General features: G+C 40.0%; 1 protein-coding gene across 11 annotated transcripts in view; it reads left to right on the forward strand.

Moving 5' to 3' along the window:
- The window catches only part of CALD1 (caldesmon 1), a 201,756-nt gene extending 183,302 nt beyond the window's left edge, over positions 1 to 18,454 (forward strand). For 8 of the 11 annotated variants that reach the window (XM_056339551.1, XM_056339554.1, XM_056339553.1 and 5 more), the window contains 7 exons: positions 5,763 to 5,806; positions 5,897 to 5,975; positions 8,231 to 8,368; positions 9,351 to 9,443; positions 14,811 to 14,891; positions 15,216 to 15,249; positions 16,783 to 18,454. In XM_056339551.1, the coding sequence (XP_056195526.1) occupies positions 5,763 to 5,806; positions 5,897 to 5,975; positions 8,231 to 8,368; positions 9,351 to 9,443; positions 14,811 to 14,891; positions 15,216 to 15,249; positions 16,783 to 16,814 (501 nt within the window). In that variant the 3' untranslated portion in view covers positions 16,815 to 18,454. Of the gene's footprint in view, positions 1 to 5,762; positions 5,807 to 5,896; positions 5,976 to 8,230; positions 8,369 to 9,350; positions 9,444 to 13,296; positions 13,385 to 14,810; positions 14,892 to 15,215; positions 15,250 to 16,782 lie in introns of those variants that run through there. The other 3 variants (XM_056339557.1, XM_056339560.1, XR_008821983.1) reach the window with 2 other exon arrangements.
- The last annotated feature ends 671 nt before the right edge of the window (positions 18,455 to 19,125 follow it).

Genomic DNA, 19,125 nt, shown 5'->3' on the forward strand with positions numbered 1-19,125 from the left:
TAATTGCTGATGGTTTTTATGGCTTGTTAGGTAGAAGTTGTTTGTTACAAAATCTGATATATGCAACTCCGTGCACATTTTTTCTCCTTCTCTGTTTCTCTTTGAGAAATTCGTGATACAGTACACATTCCAATCCGATGTCTGTGTGGCCAGAGTAGATGTAATGCTGTTGAACTTCACACCCTGAACTGTTTCTTGGATTTCTGTGGTCAATAGCTGAGGAGAGAATAATCTCATTTTAATAACCTGATCTCAAATTTGGTGTCAAACTCCAGGTTTTAGAAGACAGTATATTTTGTTACCTTTCATTAAGACAGACTTCTCAGGCTGGTCTAACCTGGTTGGTACGCAGCTTTCTCATTGCCTGTTATGCACTGCCCAAGTTATCTTTTGACTTGTAAAACATCTGGCACGTATATTTTCCCTTGATGAATGTATCATCTGGTTAGATGTGTCATGAGTCATGTGAGAACCCTAAATGCACAATTGTGGGTGGGCGGTTGGAATTAATAATGAAAAAAGGGACGCTTAGTATTAAAATACTGTATAATACATGTGCACATTCTGAATTCTCCTGTAACACAGTCTGGCAAAGCACCTTTTTCTCCTTCCTTGTCCTTCTTGGGGTGATAATTTTTGGGGAAGAAAAGTAAGTTCCTGGGAGTGACTTAGATGAGGAAAGTAGGGCATGCTGTTTACCAAGTGAACTACAAGAACAAAGGAAAGAAGGGAAATAAACTGAAAAGCAGTGTGGCATATTACTTATGGACATATATCTTATGGGCATTGCATTTATCCATTAGGCATGGCATGGGCTAGCATGACATGCAGACTCAGAACTGATGTGCAACTCATCTCCATGTATTACACGGCTCATGGAAGCACATATATAAATGTATGTATAGCAACACGGGCATAATGTACATACGTGGTTATATTTAGAAAGAACTACTGTGATTATCTAGTCTGGCCTCTAAGAAATCACAGCCTGCACAGTGCTGATTGTTATTTTAACTCTCAAATACAGTATTATTACTAACCCCCCATGAGGGCTGGTCCTTTCAGAGGAGACAGTGAAGAGGAAGAGTGCAAAGTAAATACAGATCAAGTTCATCACTAGCTCAGGGACAGAAGCAGCTTGGATTTCTCAGGCCTGGTGGAGTCCCTGTGGGCAGCAGCAGCAGTACCAAACCTCTGTTCGACCTCTGCCCTCTCTCTTGTTTGTTTTTTGTTTTGGTCTTGTTTGTTTGGGTGTTTTTTGTGTGTGTTGTTGGTTTTTTGTGTGTTTAGTTTGGTTTTTTGGTTGTTTTTGGGAGGAGTGTGTGTGTGTTTGTTTGGTGGGGTTTTTTTTAATAAAGACAAAGACTGGAACAACTTCTGCTGCTTTCCCATCCTGCTCCAGCTCATGCTTTCCCTACTTTAGTTCACATATAAATGGTGCTGCACTAGAAGAATGAGATTTCCAGCATAATCTTTGTTCATTTTCCTTTTTAGACAAGTTCATTCCTCATGTTTTCTTTGGGAGGGAGTATTATTGACTTCTTGTATAACTATTCTCTAGGTTAATCAGGAGAGAACAGGATATTTCAATACTAAGTCTCCTTTTGGGGGTAAGCTCCACCACTACAGAAATGCAAAAGCAGTTAGGCACTGAGGGGAGGAAGCAATGGCAGGAGGCCAGGAGCCTGGGATATCTCCTGTCTTTGCAGAAAATGTCTCCTGGGAGTCACAGAAACACAGGATTATGTGGCAGCCTGTGCTCTCTGCAAGGCAATGCTGACAGCTAAGGCAGAAGACAGGACTTTTCAGGGCTTGAGATTTTTTTTTTAATTTTCTTAAAAGCCTGTCTTGTCCTATCTTATTATTGCTCTCAATACCTGACAGCTGGATCAGTGACTGGAAAGAATTAGACTCCACACAATCAGTTCTTCCTAGATGAGCTACTCTTGCAGCTGAGGGAAGGTACAGTGGTAAGAATAGGATTTGTGACATTTGTTTTTCCCCGTCTTTGATGCTGATGGCAGCACTCTGGTGTGGCAGGTAAGCTAGAGTAAATTGGTGCACTCTGCACAAATGCTGCTGACAGCAGGAAAAAGCCTAACTGTGCTTAATGAAGCAAAAGAGCACATGAGCCACTCGGGGAGGATAAGGAGAAACTACATTACTCCCAGTGACTACCACTCCAAATACATTTCCACTAGGTTCTTCCACCTGTTGGATTACAATACAGAGACTTCTGTTTTCTGTGTGCATTTCTTATTCCACTTCCTCCTTGACCCATTCTTTGAGAAGAGTTTTCCTATATATCAGTTTACAACACTTTCTTCGAATAATATCTAATACCCAGTTTAAAATTCCTAAGAATCATTTAATACCGTTGTATGAAAGAAATTTTACTGGGCACATCTAGATGTTTTTAGTTTCCCAAGTCACTGGCTCAAATTGTGTGTTAACTCATTCCTCTTCCATTCTGTTTCTGTTCTCAGAGAATGTACAGGCGGAAAACAGAGCACTTTGACACCCACGTTTTAACTGCATTTTAATAGGCACAGTCAGCAATTGCACAGTCAGCAATTGCACAGTCAGCAAACAAAACATATCTATATAATATTGAATGTGGATAAATGCATACATATATCTCTGTATAACACCTTGCTTAATTTATTCCTTGCCACCTGTATGTGCTGACCCTGTTGAGTAAGGCCCTAAACAGGTGTGAGAATCCATATGGTTTTGATTTATGTTGATTGGTTTCATTTTGCCTGACTTTACCAGCAGAAGGGTAGTTGTCCATCTAAGCATTTTGTTGTCTAATCTAAGCTTCATTGGGAGTTAACAGAGCAAGTGCCACCCTCAGTGGATAAGCAATCCCACCTTTCCGAGGGTGAGGTGAGCTTTTCCACCTCTCCACTGACTATAGAGGGAACAAAAATGAGTAATTTTAACTAAATGCTTAACTTTCAAGCAACTGAGGTTAGGTGGGAGAGATGCAGCCTGAGATTCTGTGTTCTTTCTATCTGGTCATAATTTCATTAGAGGCAGGCAGGTTGATTTTTTTGCAGTACGTGTGTATTCTGTGTCAGAGGCTTTGGAAAAGTATTCCATGGTGACAAAACATAGTCCAAGTTATTTAACAAGATCCTGTAAAATGAATGCAAGCAAAAAGATTATTCTTATTTCCTGTTTTCAGTTTGAGAAAATATCTTGCATTTTGCGCTAACCACTTTGCTTTGCCTGTTTCTCTTACAGATCTATTTTGTAATACTGTTTACCGTATGTGCCAAACATTTAAAAATCTTTGCATGGAGTTCGTGTGGTGTGCAGTGCGTAAATGACCTTTAGATGTTGCTGTGCAATCTAAATGTATTTGACCTGTATGCTGAATACAAGGGTGTTTGTTCTAAGTGTATTCAATGTATGCTTCTGTTTCATGCATACTGTGTGTTGTGGAAGATGCTCTAGAACAAATTCTTATATAAATGTGCAGAAAATGTGTTATCCATTCACGCAAGGCACCTGTTTCCTTGGGCAGAGGATCATGTTCAGCTCTGAGGGTTGCTTCCTAACTCTGCTTTCCTATTTAATTTATTTTCTGGTTTGTTTCCTCACTTTCCTGTTTTGAACAATCCCTGACTTATTCCTGATACCATAGCATGTGCTCTGAGGGCCATTCTTTCCGGTGGGTAAGGAATGAATCTTTGACTTTTTACTACAACCCCAAGAACACATGTGTCTCTTGCCCCCAGCCTGTTCCCCTCTTACACCAATGCCTACTGAGGCCAGGTTTTCCTTCTGTGTAGAAACGTCTTTCCTGCTGCTAAACATTGGAAGACTATTAGGAGTCAGTACTGTTTGCATCATTTAAGATCTGTCCCTTTTGTAAGATTTCAAGTGGATTCTCAGTTCATATGAACTAGAAGATGCTATAAATTATTAGATGGCTACCTCGAGTCCTGATTCTTTGAGATAGTCCGTATTGTTTGTCCTTGCTGCCAGCCAGGGTTTTACTGGTGCAGTTGAGGAATTACCCATTCATACAGAGCAGGGGAGAAACCAGTGGCACTTGTTGGTATAACTCATCATTTTGATGCATTGCTGGTTACGATCCAGAGCTCAGCGTGGTGGGAAACTTTTCCTACCCTACCATAATCGAGGCGAGGTGACGTGGTTTATGTTACCATCGTAGATCTGTTTAGTGACTTTCAATCAAATAATGTACTTGCTCGTTTTATGGCAATGCCGGCTGTATTTCCTCTGGGTGAAACTAAGTTATAAACTGTGAAGTATGGCAGAAGAGCTGCAGCTCCGGCCCCGGGTGGGTGTGGGTTGTGCGTGGCTCTTCGGCTCCTGCTTGGTGTATTGCTGCCGCCTTGTGACAGCAGTGCATTGGGACCGTTGGTACGTACCCGAGCAAAGCCCATCATCTCGCTCAGGACTATATGTAGATCACATACTGGCAGCTGAAACTGTTAATGTAAATTAGTCTGTAAATTGTGTGTGTATATACGTATTTATTTAGAGCAGTAGAGGTGCCTTTGAGCTGGATTGATGCTAGCTGGAGTTCCTCTAGTGAGCCTGTTTGGCAAATTCTGCGCTGATACTAACTGCCTGAGTTTTTGCTTGTATGGGCTTGAGAAATAAAGCATTCATGCCCTTTGATGGGATGGCTGTGGGGTTTAGTACTCTGTTACAGCCTGGATGCTAAGGGCACTGAGGAGAACCATTTAAAGGAATGGCTGTCATTGCCTTATTTTAAAGGCACGAATGCCACAGCAGTCACTGTTTAAATAATTTGAAAACGGACAACCCATAGTGAGACTGGGGAATCCCCAGGAATCCACCCAGGCTGATTAATAGTAATTTCTATCCTCTGGAGCTGCTTGTGTATATTTTACTCTTAAGTGAAACTGTAGAGCCTGGGACAAGAAGTGGAACAATGCAATGTGGAAGAGGCTTGAGGAAGTTTGATTAAAGTATTTCTCGACCCAGAATGCAAATAGTCCCCTCACACTGTGGAATGTTTAAAAACTTTATTCAGGGATGTAGTCTTTTTCTTTTCAAATTATCAAGAGATTTGGCCTAAGTCTTATGAGACATTAATGATTCTTTTTTCCTGGAAACATTACAATATTTTCCTATACACAGAGTAGAAAATGATGAAATGTAAGATATTGGTTTGTATAATAACAGCTGGTAGATATTGACTCAGCAGGGACCCTGCTTGAACATGAGCAGAATACAGTCTTGACTTGTTTTTTGGACCTCAAATTAAATTGTCAATGTCCTACAAAACCATGCATGAGATAGGGCATGTGGCTGACTCCAAACCTAGCTTAGTCTGATGTCTCAACTCAGAAAAACCTTAATAAATTTGCTGTCTGTCTCAAGAGATACATACTTGCTCTTATACGGGAGATATGAGGAAATTTGACATAAATTTTGTGAATATCAACCCCTTTCGTAAGATTAACTTCTTCCCTTTTCTCCTTTCTGTATTGGTGGTGTGTTCTCTTGTTATAAATAAGGCACTGAAGAAATACACAAGATGCAAACATTAATGAAGAAAATATATCCACCTTTATGAATCTGTAGCATAACAGGCTCCTAACTATAAAACCTTTGTGTGAGTCTGGTGATTTCTGTTGGAGTGAATCTCTTTCAGATTGACCTTTTGATGTTTAAAATGGTGTTTTAGCCTGGCCTTGTACAGGCTGCCTTTCTATTAACTTTAAACTTACAGCTCTTGTTTCTCTCTTCTCTAGATAGAGGAGCGAGCAGAATTTTTGAACAAATCCGCTCAGAAGAGGTAAAGCAATAAAACAGCAGGTTCAGTCAAAACAGCAGTGTTTAATTGGGTGGAATAATAATTTATTTCTCTCTTTTCTACTCCTTACAGTGGTATGAAACCCACTCACACAACAGCAGTTGTGTCAAAGATTGACAGTAGACTTGAGCAATACACTAGTGCAATTGAGGTAAGTTAATTCTGGGTCACCGTGGGTCGAGATACTAAAGGCTTTTGGGACTTTCATCAGTCGATGTTTTACTGTTCAAAAATTGCAGGGATTTTTGGTCACAAACATTTTTAATGCAACTTCAAATAAAATACTTGAGGCACGCCTATAACCAACATCTGGATATATATCTAAACAAAACCTCAGATTTGTGTCCTCCCTTTCACGCTACAATTTACTCTGTCTGCTTTGTAAGCTTGGAGTAGCTCTTGAAGAACTCAGTCAGCATCAGAGTGACAGTCTCATCCTCTTCTTGGCTGATGAGAGTACTGTCAGCAGAGGGCTGGTAGTCATCCTGGGCAAAGCTGACTTAGCAGCTTATTTAGGATAGCAAGGAACTGGGACTGTGTTGCTAGCTGCCATTTCAGAGTGAAATTCCTTGGCAAAGAAAGACACTTTCGTGAACTAGGGAGTTAAGTTGTAACTAAGGAAAAACAGGATCAAAATAAAAAGCAGAATTTGGCCCTAGGTGATTTTGACAAGTAGTGGCTAGTAATTCGCCTTGAAGCCAGAACTGAGGGCTTTTTTTTTTCAAGGACCAAGGAAAAATAGATGTTTGCTTTTTTAATTTGTTTTGGGGATTTGTAGGTATTTTTATAACTCAGTGAGTAAAGGCAATGTGAAAGCTACTGATTAATATAGCAGGCCAACTGGACTGGCTTGGTGTCATGGGACTAAAATAGTATAAAAAGGGATATCATCTTGATGGCTGTGATTAAGATCTAGCACTTCTTCATTCCCTGCTGGATTTTGTTTTCTCTTCTTGTTCACATATAGAGTCCAAATATGGTATTCCATTAACTCCACTCCACTGGTTAGGAGTTATTATCCTTTAACTTAAAGGAAACCTTAGTAATTAAAGATCAATTAACAAAGGCTTTTTTCTATGACTATTGCCTGTTTAAGCTTTCTGCTAGGCAGCCTATCAGCGCTGGAGAGTTTTATACTCTGTGTGAGCTCTTGATGAAAAAAGTGTATCCATGACAGTGCTGAAGGCTTGGGCTTGTCTGCAGCACCTATGTCAAGCTGAAGGTAGCTCAAACCCCTCCATTAGAGATGAATGTCAGCATGGCACCTGGTAGTCTCTGTGTCATCAAAGTAGGAGCATAGAGCTTCTGTCCTCCTGCTTCACTTTGTGCCTTTTCTGGAAGAGACATAACAACCCTAGAAGTGACAAGGGCTTTAATTTGGCACTGGGGTTTGATGGTGAACTCCTCAAACAGAGTGGATGGATGGATTGGAGGTACAGCTCTGTCTGTCATAAGAAATATATGTAATAGTGAAGTCAAGGTTTGCCGACCCATAAACAGTGAACCAGCCCACCCACCAGCTTACATTAGGTTCTTCAGTATATTCAGTAGGGCTGTGCTAAGATCCCAAGTCTTTATGCTCTGTTTAGATATTAAAAAGCATAGCTCTATGGCAAAGGGCAGGCAGTGCACCTTCACAGCTACATACAGCTCCCATCTGACTGGAAATTATTCCTTTGTTGAGTTTCTGATTTTTCCAGAAGCTGCCAAACCTGACTTGCTTTGCAACTACAGAGGCAAAGACTCAGCTTGTACAGGTTCCTATTCTCTTCAAATCTGTCTCAGGTAAAACGAACAAGAATTTTGAAAAGAAGGAACAGGAGCAGTTTGGTAAGCTGGAGTGTTTTTGGTGACCATGCAAAACACATGCTGGCAAAAATACCCAAACAATCCCCATCTCTTTTAAAGAACACCTCATTCCAAATATACTGTAATTGCTTGAATCCAGAGCTGTGAGGTTGTTTTCTGGGACAGATGAAGCAGAGTCTGATGCTGAATGATAGGGCAGCCTTTTCCGCCTACTTTTGTATAAGGATTTCCTTAGCTGTATCCCTGAAAGAGCCATGCTTACAGGATGCAGGTGCTAATACTTGAAAGAGGAAAAATGCAAGCCTTGGAGCAGTTATGTGCAGAGCTGTGGTTTGCCACGAGCTTTAGAAATCTAACAAATGCAAAAATCTAAGTGATTGCAGTTTTCATCGCCAGTCGTGTCAAGGGCGCAACCGCAAATCAAAAGGTGGAGAGTCTTAGTGGCACCTCTTGAGCTGGGTACTCCTTTCCTTCTTTGTGTGATCATTGCTAAAACCACTTACAGCTGCTGCGTTCCTCAGCATTGCCCCAGAGTCAAACCATCCTGCAGCTCCAGTTCTTAATGCCAAATGCCAACTGGCCTCAATTCTTCTGCAGGGCACCAAGGCTGCAAGACCAGCTAAGCCAGCAGCCTCTGACCTTCCAGTTCCAGCTGAGGGTGTCCGTAATATCAAAAGCATGTGGGAGAAAGGGAATGTTTTTTCATCACCCTCTGGGACAGGAACACCAAATAAGGTATGTGTTTAATTTTACATAGTGATTATAAAGAATTATGTTACGGACCTGACCTTGCCATTCATGTTCCTATGAGCAAGCCTGGCTGCTCCTCTTGACATCAGTGGTGAAGAATGTCCCAAAAGACTCTGAAGTCCTCGAAAACTCACAAAATTGTGTGGCTGCAATATTGAGTATAATGGAAGAATTCAGTGACATACTGAGCTATGTTATGAGACATTCCAGAGCCACATCAGATTCCTTAGACAAATGTATCTGGGTACTTCAAGTGATGTACAAAGAAATTCTTTGCATTGGGAAAGATTCTTTTGGGGCACAGAGGAGGATTAAACAGGCAAGATAATAATGATGTTTTATAGATAATGCATTAAAGCATTTTTGAGACACATTCTTTTTGTAAAACCTTAAAGCAACATTTCCTTTCTAGAAATTGATGTGAGTTGATGAGCATTCATCATAGCTAAAAATCTGAGCTATGAGTTGAAGGAGGTTTTTACAGATAGCCATGAAATTTCAGTAATTTGCTCTAACCTTTTAAAGATTGATTTTAATGATTTAAATTTTAAGCCACTTAACTCCTCTGTTATGTACTTTTTGGAAAAAAAAAATAGTTTAATGAAACAAAAATGTAGACTTAGACTGGTCTCTCTTCTTCTAGGCTAAAGATCTTTTTTCCCGTTGGTCTGGGGTTATGACAGAAACAGCAAGTTTAAGTATAACATTTATTCCTGGGTTAGCACTACAGTGGATATGATTTGGTCAGCCCACATTTATAATTCATGAAAACTAGAGGGTAGTAGTACTGTGTACTCCATAGGGACAATATCTTCAGAGCACACACAGGATGACTCTTAGCTAGCCATAGTCTCAGTGAGGACCTCTATATTAAACTCAGGCTTGGCTTTATTTTTAAATCTAAACCATGGAAAATACAGCAAAAGCTATTCTGAAAGTCTTCTGATTAAATTTTATTATTTTGCAGGAAACTGCTGGACTGAAGGTTGGTGTCTCCAGTCGTATCAATGAGTGGTTAACTAAAACCCCAGAGAGCAACAAATCACCTGCAAAACCTTCCGTAAGTAAACTTGGGACAACCATCTCTTTGGTCGGTGGATTCTCTCCCGGGCCAGAGGTGCTTCCTCAACTGAATGGTCATTGGAGGAACCTTGCTGCCTGTCCTCTCTTGGCAGCTCACAGAGGCCCTGTGGCTGCTGACTCCTGGCTAGTCGGAAAACAGGGGAGATGAAACAGGGCAGTTCTCACCTTAAAGCTTAGGGGTGCTCTAAAAATACAGTGCTCACAGAAGTGCTTCTCTGGTAGAGAAGGACATTAATTTACCATCTGTAAAAGCCTTACCATTAATTTAGAAATTAATGGCCATAGACCTTGGATGAAACACTTGTGCTTTGGCTCTTGCCCTGTAAAAATCTTCCAAGTATATTTTTAAACACAACTGAAATACTTTAATCCTCTGAGAGTCTAAATGTCATTTCTAATGAAGGCCATTTAGCATGCCCATTACTTAAGCAGGAATCAGAGCAGAAGGTGCTGTCAGAGTAATAAGCTGGGATTGTGGGAAGCAGCAGTGTGGAAGTGGGAAGGAGCAGAAACAGGTGATAGTGAGCTGGGGAAGGGTATGGATGAGGAACTGGAGCCGTAGGTGTCCATACTGGAGGATGGCAGGGCATCATTGGTGGTGTTAATGATGCAATTTAGGATTTTATTAAAGAACTGGATTCTTCCCATCTACTTGTGTAGTGTTCTACTGCCAGTCCACTTGCCCTTTATAAAAGATTCAGCCTGAAAAACACATTCTCAGTTCACAATCTCGGTTGTCCCAAAATGGAGCTTGAAATTTGCAGCGTTGTCCCTAATGTCAGTATTTATTGATAGCTACATGGAGGTTGTGTCCTTATGGACATGAATCATTTTTCTCTCATTTAAATATCCTGGTTGGCCCAATGAGACCTGTAACCCCAGTTGATACCCTGTGTGTACCATCATCACAGCCAGAATCAACCAGTCTAAAAAGAAAACAACTTTTTTTTTTTTTTTTTTAATATCCAAAAGAAGTAATTTGGTTCTTCAGAAGTTATGCAAATATAGCTAGAATATAGTGATAATACTAAAAAGGTTTCAATTTCCAGGTTATGAGATGCCCATACAAGTGCTAAGCAGACTTATCCTTGTTAATTCAATCAATTTTTCTGTGTATGTAAGTGTTCACTCAGATGATTAAATAAAATCTCATAGCTAAATAGTATGCCTGCGTTCTACTACTACCAGTAGAAAAGTCAGGCATTCTCTCCTCTTTCATTCAACAGTAAAGCACTCTTATTTGCAAAACAAAAAAGCAACGAGTGAGAAATTGAAATCCTGGTGTTGGTTTGGGGTTTTTTTAACTGCTCAGAGTAAACTACACAAAAACAGCCAGTGGTTTCTTCCCTGCCAACTGATTATGCAGCCATGTGGTTTGAAAGCTTGTATAGTTCACGTAAGCATGCCTAAGATCTCAGGTGACTGTGCCTTTGGGGCTAGCATGATAGTCCTGGTGGACCAAGATCTGATATTCTTCCCCATATATCTGGCCCTTTTTTCCTTGTTAACTATAGGCAAACTTCCCTGGGTTGTGCCCCGATCTGTGGGTTGCAAATGGTGGAGCTGGGCAGAGCTGGCCACACATGCTTCAGCAGCCTATTGATCAGATTCCAATGGAATAAGGGACTGCAGAGGATGGATTTTGGATTCAAAACTCCCTTTTGCAGGGAGAACTAACGAATATCTTGAGTTATGTATATTTAACATGAAGGTGTGACTCCAACAGAGCATATAAAAAATGTAATATTACAGTGACATTTTATAAATGTTTTTCTCAAAGTCATTTATTTATCTTTTTGGTCTCAGGACAAAGTGCCTTCTTACCTTGGAAGTAGAGCTGTGAATGATCCTAAAAATCTTATGCTGAAATAACCCTAAAAATTTTATTTTGATTAATGGTATGTTTTATACTGAAACTCAGAAGAAATTTACATATGTAAGAATATTAGAATCAGCATAGGAGTAACTGGTGATAAACTAGTATATATCAGCTGAAGAAATGGCCTCTCTTTATCATTTAAAATGAGGAAATATTGGTGAAAAAAAATCATCTAATGTTGAAAGTGGAAATGTAAATTAGGTGTATGTTTCTCTCCCTCAATTACAAATGGCATTCAGACATCCATCTCAAATGGGGACTGTTGTGCTGTACACATCTCAGGTTGGATGAGATTAATCCTGCACAAAGAATGGCACATTAATAAATGTCTCAAACTTCCTCAATGTTGTCCAAAAAGAGCAGGCTGGTGATCACCATGCCAATCCTGGATCAATGCACTTTGCTGTAGGATAAAGCACATGGTATTGGTGTCCTTTCTGAGCCTTTCAAATTCACCTCTCACTGTATACTTCTCTGTAGTGTAGAATTCAGTTTGCCATTGAGGCAACTGAATATACATGACTACATAAGCATATTTACAGGTATGATAGCTGTCTGCATTTCCGTTATAATTAATGGAAACCTAGTCAGTGCCATCAAGGGGCGGGGGTGGGGTGGAGGGAATGGGGTGTATAGTTTAGCTGTCAGCTTGCTAAAATCTAAGAATCTACTGTTATCTGAAACACATTCGGGTATTTGAAAAATTTACGTGGCTCTGGCAAATGTGATGCTTCACTGTGGGATTCTCACGTTATACTGGAGCAAGAGCTGGAACACTAGTGGGTATTTCAAATAACACTAGATGTGGCTCTGTACACAACTGAAGCAACTCCTGTTTACCAGTTATCTACTGACTATAACAGGAGTGCCTAGGGCTCACCTAGATACCTCTATGAACGTACCTAAAGTTAGTTGTCTTCGTCTGGAGCTCAATGCTGATGCATAAACAGTCATAACTGAAGTGTTGGGGTTTAGTTCTGAGTAAGATGCTCTGGAGTATCTGAAGTCTGCAGGAAGCCAAGGAATATGTAAGAGATTAACACCTTTCTGGAGCAGCAGCTGGAGGTCAAGTAAAATACTTCACAGAATCTAAAGAGCCATTAGACTTTGAGAGGATGGCATGCTGCTCTACAGCAGCTTTGTTCGTTTGCCTAAAGACAGGCTATCTGAGGCACCCCAGGGTAGTGTGCCTGATCTTCAGCTACTGTCCGGAGTGTTCTGTGAATTCTGTGTAGTATCTGCCAGCCCCACGGGGCTGTGTTAGATGCCCTAGGGCACTTGAAATGGCACTAGACAAATGGCCACAAAGATGATCATAGGGCTGGAGCATCTCTCCTATGAAGACATGCTGAGAGAGTTGGGGCTGTTCAGCCTTGAAAAGAGAAGGCTCCGGGGAGACCTTAGAGCACCTTCCAGTGCCTAAAGGAGGTCTACAAGGAAGCTGGAGAGGGACCTTTTACAAGGGCACGGAGTGATAGAACAAGGGGGAATGGTTTTAAGCTGAAAGAGGGTAGATTTAGCTTAGGTATAAAGGAAGAAATTCTCCACTGTGAGGGTGGTGAGGCACAGGAACAGGTTGCCCAGAGAAGCTGTGGAAGCCCCATCCCTGGAAGCGCTCAAGGCCAGGTTGGATGGGGCTTTGAGCAACCTGGTCTAGTGGAAGGTGTCCCTGCCCATGGCAGGGGGGGTGGAATTAGGTGATCTGTAAGGTCCCTTCCAACCCACACCATTCCATGATTCTATGATTCTATGAATATGAAAACAAAAGTCATCATTTAGTCACTGTATTTAATCACAACTGCTGAAAACCGGTACGGAATCTGCCTCCAGTTTTTCTTCTCTTTTATTTTTTTTTTTAAGTTGCATCTTTTAGATATTATAAAACTAACCTCTTGTTTTCCCCTCAGCCAACTGTTTCTATCTATGTCTTAATTTCCTTCTTTCTCAATAGATTGTTTTTTCTTCTTTCAATATCTCTGCTTGAAGGAACCTGCCCTCCTCCTAGTCTTCTTTGTGGGTCTGTTTGCTAAGTTTGTCAGGTAAACCTGTTTATAATTGACTATGAAGAATGATATACATCTGTAATGTGTGATTTTTACGTTTTTTACCAGAATAAATCATAGGGAAACCTAGAATTTGTTAGTTAGCAAATAACTTTATACTCCCATCATATTACACCAAAATAATCATTTGAAGCTTTTGTGACCATCAAGATTCTTGTGGTTTTTGGAACAACATTCAATTAAAAGTAGAAGGAGCAAAGATCACAATTAGTTTTGTGGTGAACCTATATCACAGATCCCAACTGATTTCAGGATTATGAAATTGGTTTTGTGATAAGGTCCGCTGCAATTTTGCTGTTTTCCTCCTTCCTTCTTCTGTTACTGCTGAACTTGCTTTTTTTGAGGTACAGAATTGACTTGGCGACAACCATCAGCAACCCTCTTTGGCTGTAAATTATGACCAGTTCTAGAGCATCTCTGTTGTGTGCAAATACGTCTTCCAGAAATCACAATTCCATTCATCACTGGGCATTTTTCTATCCCGAGTTTGAAATTCTTATGTGCTGAATCTAATGGATGGCAAGAACAAGATCCTGGAAACCATGCAGGACTTGGACAGTTTTTGAAAATGAGAGTACTTATGCCCAAAATTGTTTCAAGTCTTTTGTTTGCCAATCACGGAGGCAGATATCAATCCATCTGTCCTTGAGCAGGTGCATTGCATATAGCATATATTACCTTGATTTGTAGCCCTGCTTCCCCCCAAGAAGCGGCTTGACATTTTTATTGATTTTTTCTTAAAGTTTCCATATACATTCATTTTCAGAGGGTTTTATTAATATTTTTTAATGACTTTACCTCACCTTTTTTTTTTTTCTGTTGGGCTATTGATCGGTACATGCTAAGGTTTTAAAGGATGTAATGGAAAATCAAATGGATATGGACAACTACAGTGTTAAATTCACAAACCTATATTTAAGAATGCAGAGGAGGATCTGATTTTCTATAGTATTAAAGTCCTGCTCTAGTTTTTTAGTTTTTTAAATTAAATATTTTGACTCTGATCTAAAATAACTGAGACAAGCTACTTTTGAACTCCTCCCTAACAGAAATACTATTTCTGAAAAAATATTTTTTTCTACAAAAGTTGGAATTGTCTTTCTTAAAAACCCAATGGGACAGTAAATTCTCACTGTACTCCCTGGGATTAACGTACCAAGTTACGGCCAGTCTGTGCAATACGAAATAGATGCAGCAGGATTATTTTGTGTTGTGTGTGGAGTCATTATGTGAAGTGTCATTCTGAATAGCTTTATAATTGATAGACAATGCAACATTTGCCACTGGTGGATGTTCCTCAGTTTTTCTTATGAGGAAGTCGCATTCTAACCTTTTCTGTAACAAATTAAAATAAACCTGAACTAATGTTCGTTTGTTCTCTGACATTATTTTGAAAATACAGGATTTAAAACCAGGAGACGTATCCGGCAAACGTAATCTCTGGGAGAAGCAGTCAGTTGAAAAAACAGCTTCTTCTTCTAAGGTAACACTTCAGTGTGTTGTTGAAAGAATAGTATCTCTCTGAGAGGCTTTCTAGGGTGAAGGTGCTGTTTGCCCTTATACAGTCAGGCAGCTGAAATTAGGCCTTTACGTGTTTTTTGTTACTAATCTGCCTTTTTATCTATAAAAGTAAGTACAATGAGGTGCAGAAAGCTATGGGCAGTGTGCAACTTTTATATTCGTATTTGGCAGAGCTGTGTTGCGCATGGAAATCTGCCCTTTGCATGGGGTTGGTTTTTTTTCCATAATAAAAAGCTATGTTTTCCCATATTCAACTTTAGTAATGGGTTATTACTTTTTCAAACAGGTATCAGCTATGGGGAAAAAATCAGAGGCTAATGGTAAGTAATTCTAATAATACACCTGCATCTTAAATAGAAACAGTGCCACATTTTTGCACAGGCATATCTGTGTTTTAAAATTCTACACCATTAACGTTGATGGAAAAAAACCCACTTCCTTTACGATATCATCAAAACAGGAATGTTTGAGAAATAAATCTAAATCATCTTTCTAGAGGGACTAAGGACTAGCAGTGCTCCAGCCACATTTGCAAAGCCTTGTTCAACTGATGCGTGCAGCATGTTTGCTGTAGCTGGAGACTATCATTAAACTGGGTGAGGTCTGGGGAATGGGATGGTCATTTAACTAATTACAGCAAATGCAAGGCATCTGGGAAAGGCTTTTTAAAAGGGCTGCAGTGGCAATGAATATGCCTTTCATGAGTAGAGAGGGAGAACCCAAAAAGCGAGGCTGTTGCAGCATTATTTGAGCAGAAATGGAAGACTTCGCTACTATTGAGAACTAGCCCTGCATCTGATGTTAAACACTGTCACAGGGTAATGGTGAAGCCTGAGGAAAATTCAGCAGCACTGATTTTTAAAAGTAAGTCTTCTGGCTGGTTGTGATCCTCACGTGCTCCTGCATACCCAGACTGGACTGGAGTTCAAACACACCTCAGCAGCAGCACTGCTTTTGCTGCAGCTGTGCATTGATGTCTTCTCAAGACAAAAAAGTCTTATTACCGTCATACTATCATTTTGAAACTACTAGTTTGTGAAACACAACCTAGTTGTTTAGAAAGAAATCAGAAAAATTACCCTTCTAGCTTTTTTAATTTTTCTTTTAATCTAAACCACTCCAAATAAAAGCAATTAAAGGAATTACATGCATAGGGACCAGTGGGGAAGAATGCAAATTCACTGATGAATTTAATAGCTTTAAAGATGCCTTGCAACATCCCTCAACCCCTCACTAGGAATAAAGCAATCAAATATTGAAAAAAAAATTGTTTTCTATACATTAATATGTGCACACATTTTTCTTCATAGTTGTATGTGAAGCCAGAGGTGTGGTTTGCCTGTGAACTTTTTTTATCAGTTTAGTCATGCAACGTGGAGTGGTCTTCCTCCTTTTTTAAGCTGAGCCGCTAGGAGAGGGATTTTCAGGCTCGGTCAGCATTAGGCATCCATGGAAGGTGTTAGCAGTCATGTGTTGTCACCCACAGGACACCGCCAAGCTTCTCCCCTAAGGCTGAGCGAGATAGGGGCTTCAGCAGAGGGGTTGCAGGAGGCGGCCCAGCCTGCCTTAGCATGGCAGCCACCCACAGGAGGCTGGGGGGAGCGCTGGGTGCAGCACACCTTGCATTTCTGGGTGGGAAGCTCCTGAGCTGCTTCCCGGGGCTGTCAAGAGATGAGAGGTGAAATCCTGCTTATTGTCTTGGAGACCACCGCAGAGCAATCCCAGTACACAAGCACAGCAGCATATAGCTTGTGTCCTGCCTTCCTACTTGCTGTTAAATCTCGAGCCATGCCTTCTCTGTTTTAGATATGTTTGGGTTATTTCAAGCCATCTTTAATCTTTCTCTTTCTCAGCAGGTTTGAGACAATTTGAGAAAGAACCGTAGAAGGCCACTAAAGATGCTGGACCAATCAGTTGGGGGAAAAAAAAAAAAAAGAAAAAAGTGCTAAATTGTTCTTTTTATATTTATATTTACCAAAATGTCTTTTTGCATTATCCCAGTTAAAACCATGTATATTAGCACTGTATTTAATAATCAGCCTAGACATTCATCATTATAGTACTGCCTTTGCACAAGAACCTTTCTTCCTAAAGAAACCCATGCTGTGAAATATATAGATTCTCCTACTGACAGTCATAACTATGTATCTGAACAGTGATTTCAACTGGCATAAGAGGTCAACCCAAAATGCATGTAAAGTGAAGTTGCTTAAGAAAGGTGTGCAGTAAACCTATAAAAACAATGGTTACTTTTGTAATACAGAAGTCTTTCTTTCTGCACTTTAGACTAAGGCATGGAAGAAGTATCTTTAGTTGACAATGTAATATTTTCTGTAAGTTGCCCATGTCATGAAAAATACTGCATCAATAATGTGTTTTAATTTTTGTTTTATACTTTTTTAAAAATACCAATTTTTCCATTCTAGTTTAAGTTAATACCTAAATTTGGATAATTATGTTAGCTGACAGCGGTACTGATATTTCTTTTTGTTGTTAGTGACTAGTGATTGAATGCAATTTAGACTATATACACACATAGCTTTACAAAGTTTAGCCTAAAGGCACTACTAATGGTAGAATGCTTTAATACGTGCTAAAGTATTATATTTAGTAATAAACATACATAATTAGCCAATATCACAGCTTAAAAAATAAAGACAAAATCACACACTTTTCTATAGTATGATTTCATAATTGCCATTAGAGGTATGGTGAGATAAGTATTAAAAAATTTTAAATGTCAGTTGCCCAGTAATGGGTAATTAAAAAGAAAGTATAGTTTTTAAAAGAGGAAAAGGTGAGGGTATAGAGGGTCAAAAATAGGTCACTTGTATAAAGCATTGTAGTTTAATTTATATAAAACTACCATAATTAAAAAGAAAAAAAAACCCTAAACACAGTTGGAGCTTGTTTCAAATGACTGTACACTAAATCTTGCCATCCATCAGTGCCGTACACTAAATCCACCGAAAATGAAGTAAAGCTCTATCTTTATAGTGCTTCTTTTTAACTCTCTCTCCCGAGTATCTTATTTACAGATGTTTTCATTTGTATATAGTAAACACATGGCTATAAGACGTCAGCTTGGTTTGAATTTACATGCCATACAGTTTAGCATTTACATCCTACAGTGTATGGGTGGCATGAACTGAGCAACTGAAATAGCCCCAGAGCACGTTGTTAACAGCTTTGTTGTGCATCGGAACTACCAGGATCTCCCTTTTCACCACTTCCATCTCTTATAGCATCTGATTCTTTCTAAAGAAGAATAATGTTATATTTCAACCCAAAGATGAGCTCCCCTGCTTGGCTGAAACATCTTGTTTACATGTAGAGATGCACGTAGTTATCTGTAGGGGGTGAAACTGTGCCTGACATTGTCTGTGAGTTGTGTTTTTTGTTTGGGGGTTTTGTAAACACTCCTCTGAGTCTTTCAAATACATTCGATAGCTGCAATAAAAACGATTTGTTCAAACAATGTATTCTGAAACTGCATCCACAATAAATGGAATATTTCCATCAGCAGCCCCCTGTTTGTTAATGAGTAGGAATGAGTCAGTTATAACTGGGATAGGAATCGTACTAAGGCTGTGTAAGATAACATGTCATTGCAAAGAAGCTCGGAAAATGTCTCTCTTGATGTGCTATCCATCAGCGGATAGAGAAGCTGTAAAATCAGCAGTTTTCATCTAGATACTCTTAAGGGGAGAGAAAAAGAAGTCTTAATTGTCATGTCTATCAGTACAAGGCAGGAGCTGTGCATCATCCAGAAGTCAGCATGCTCAGCCAAGTAGGTTCTGACCTAGCAGTACAGCCGTCTGCTTAACTGCTCTGAAAAATATTTTCTGTGTGAGAGCCATCGTGTTTCCCCTCAGTGGGATGTGCTTCCAGGCTTGGATCATCACAGGGACCAAGGCGGGGGAGCTGCTGGCTCTCCCATCGTTCTCCTGTCATCTCCTCCATTCTTGCTCTAGCAGCAGCACAGCATGTCATACGCTGCTCTAACCAGGTCATGGTCATCCCAAAGAGGCCCCCCGGGCTCCTGCCAGCTCCACGGGAAGCAATGGGAAGGCCGCAGCGAGCACAGCTCTCTGAACTGCTGGGGGAGGAATAATCAAATGCTGCCTAATTTAACCTGAAAACAGTTTGTATACTGGAACATGTGCCTGTTCCGCCTTGCACTGACAAAGTACATT

The sequence above is a fragment of the Falco biarmicus genome, chromosome 5, assembly GCF_023638135.1.
Source record: "Falco biarmicus isolate bFalBia1 chromosome 5, bFalBia1.pri, whole genome shotgun sequence".
Lineage (NCBI taxonomy): Eukaryota > Metazoa > Chordata > Aves > Falconiformes > Falconidae > Falco > Falco biarmicus.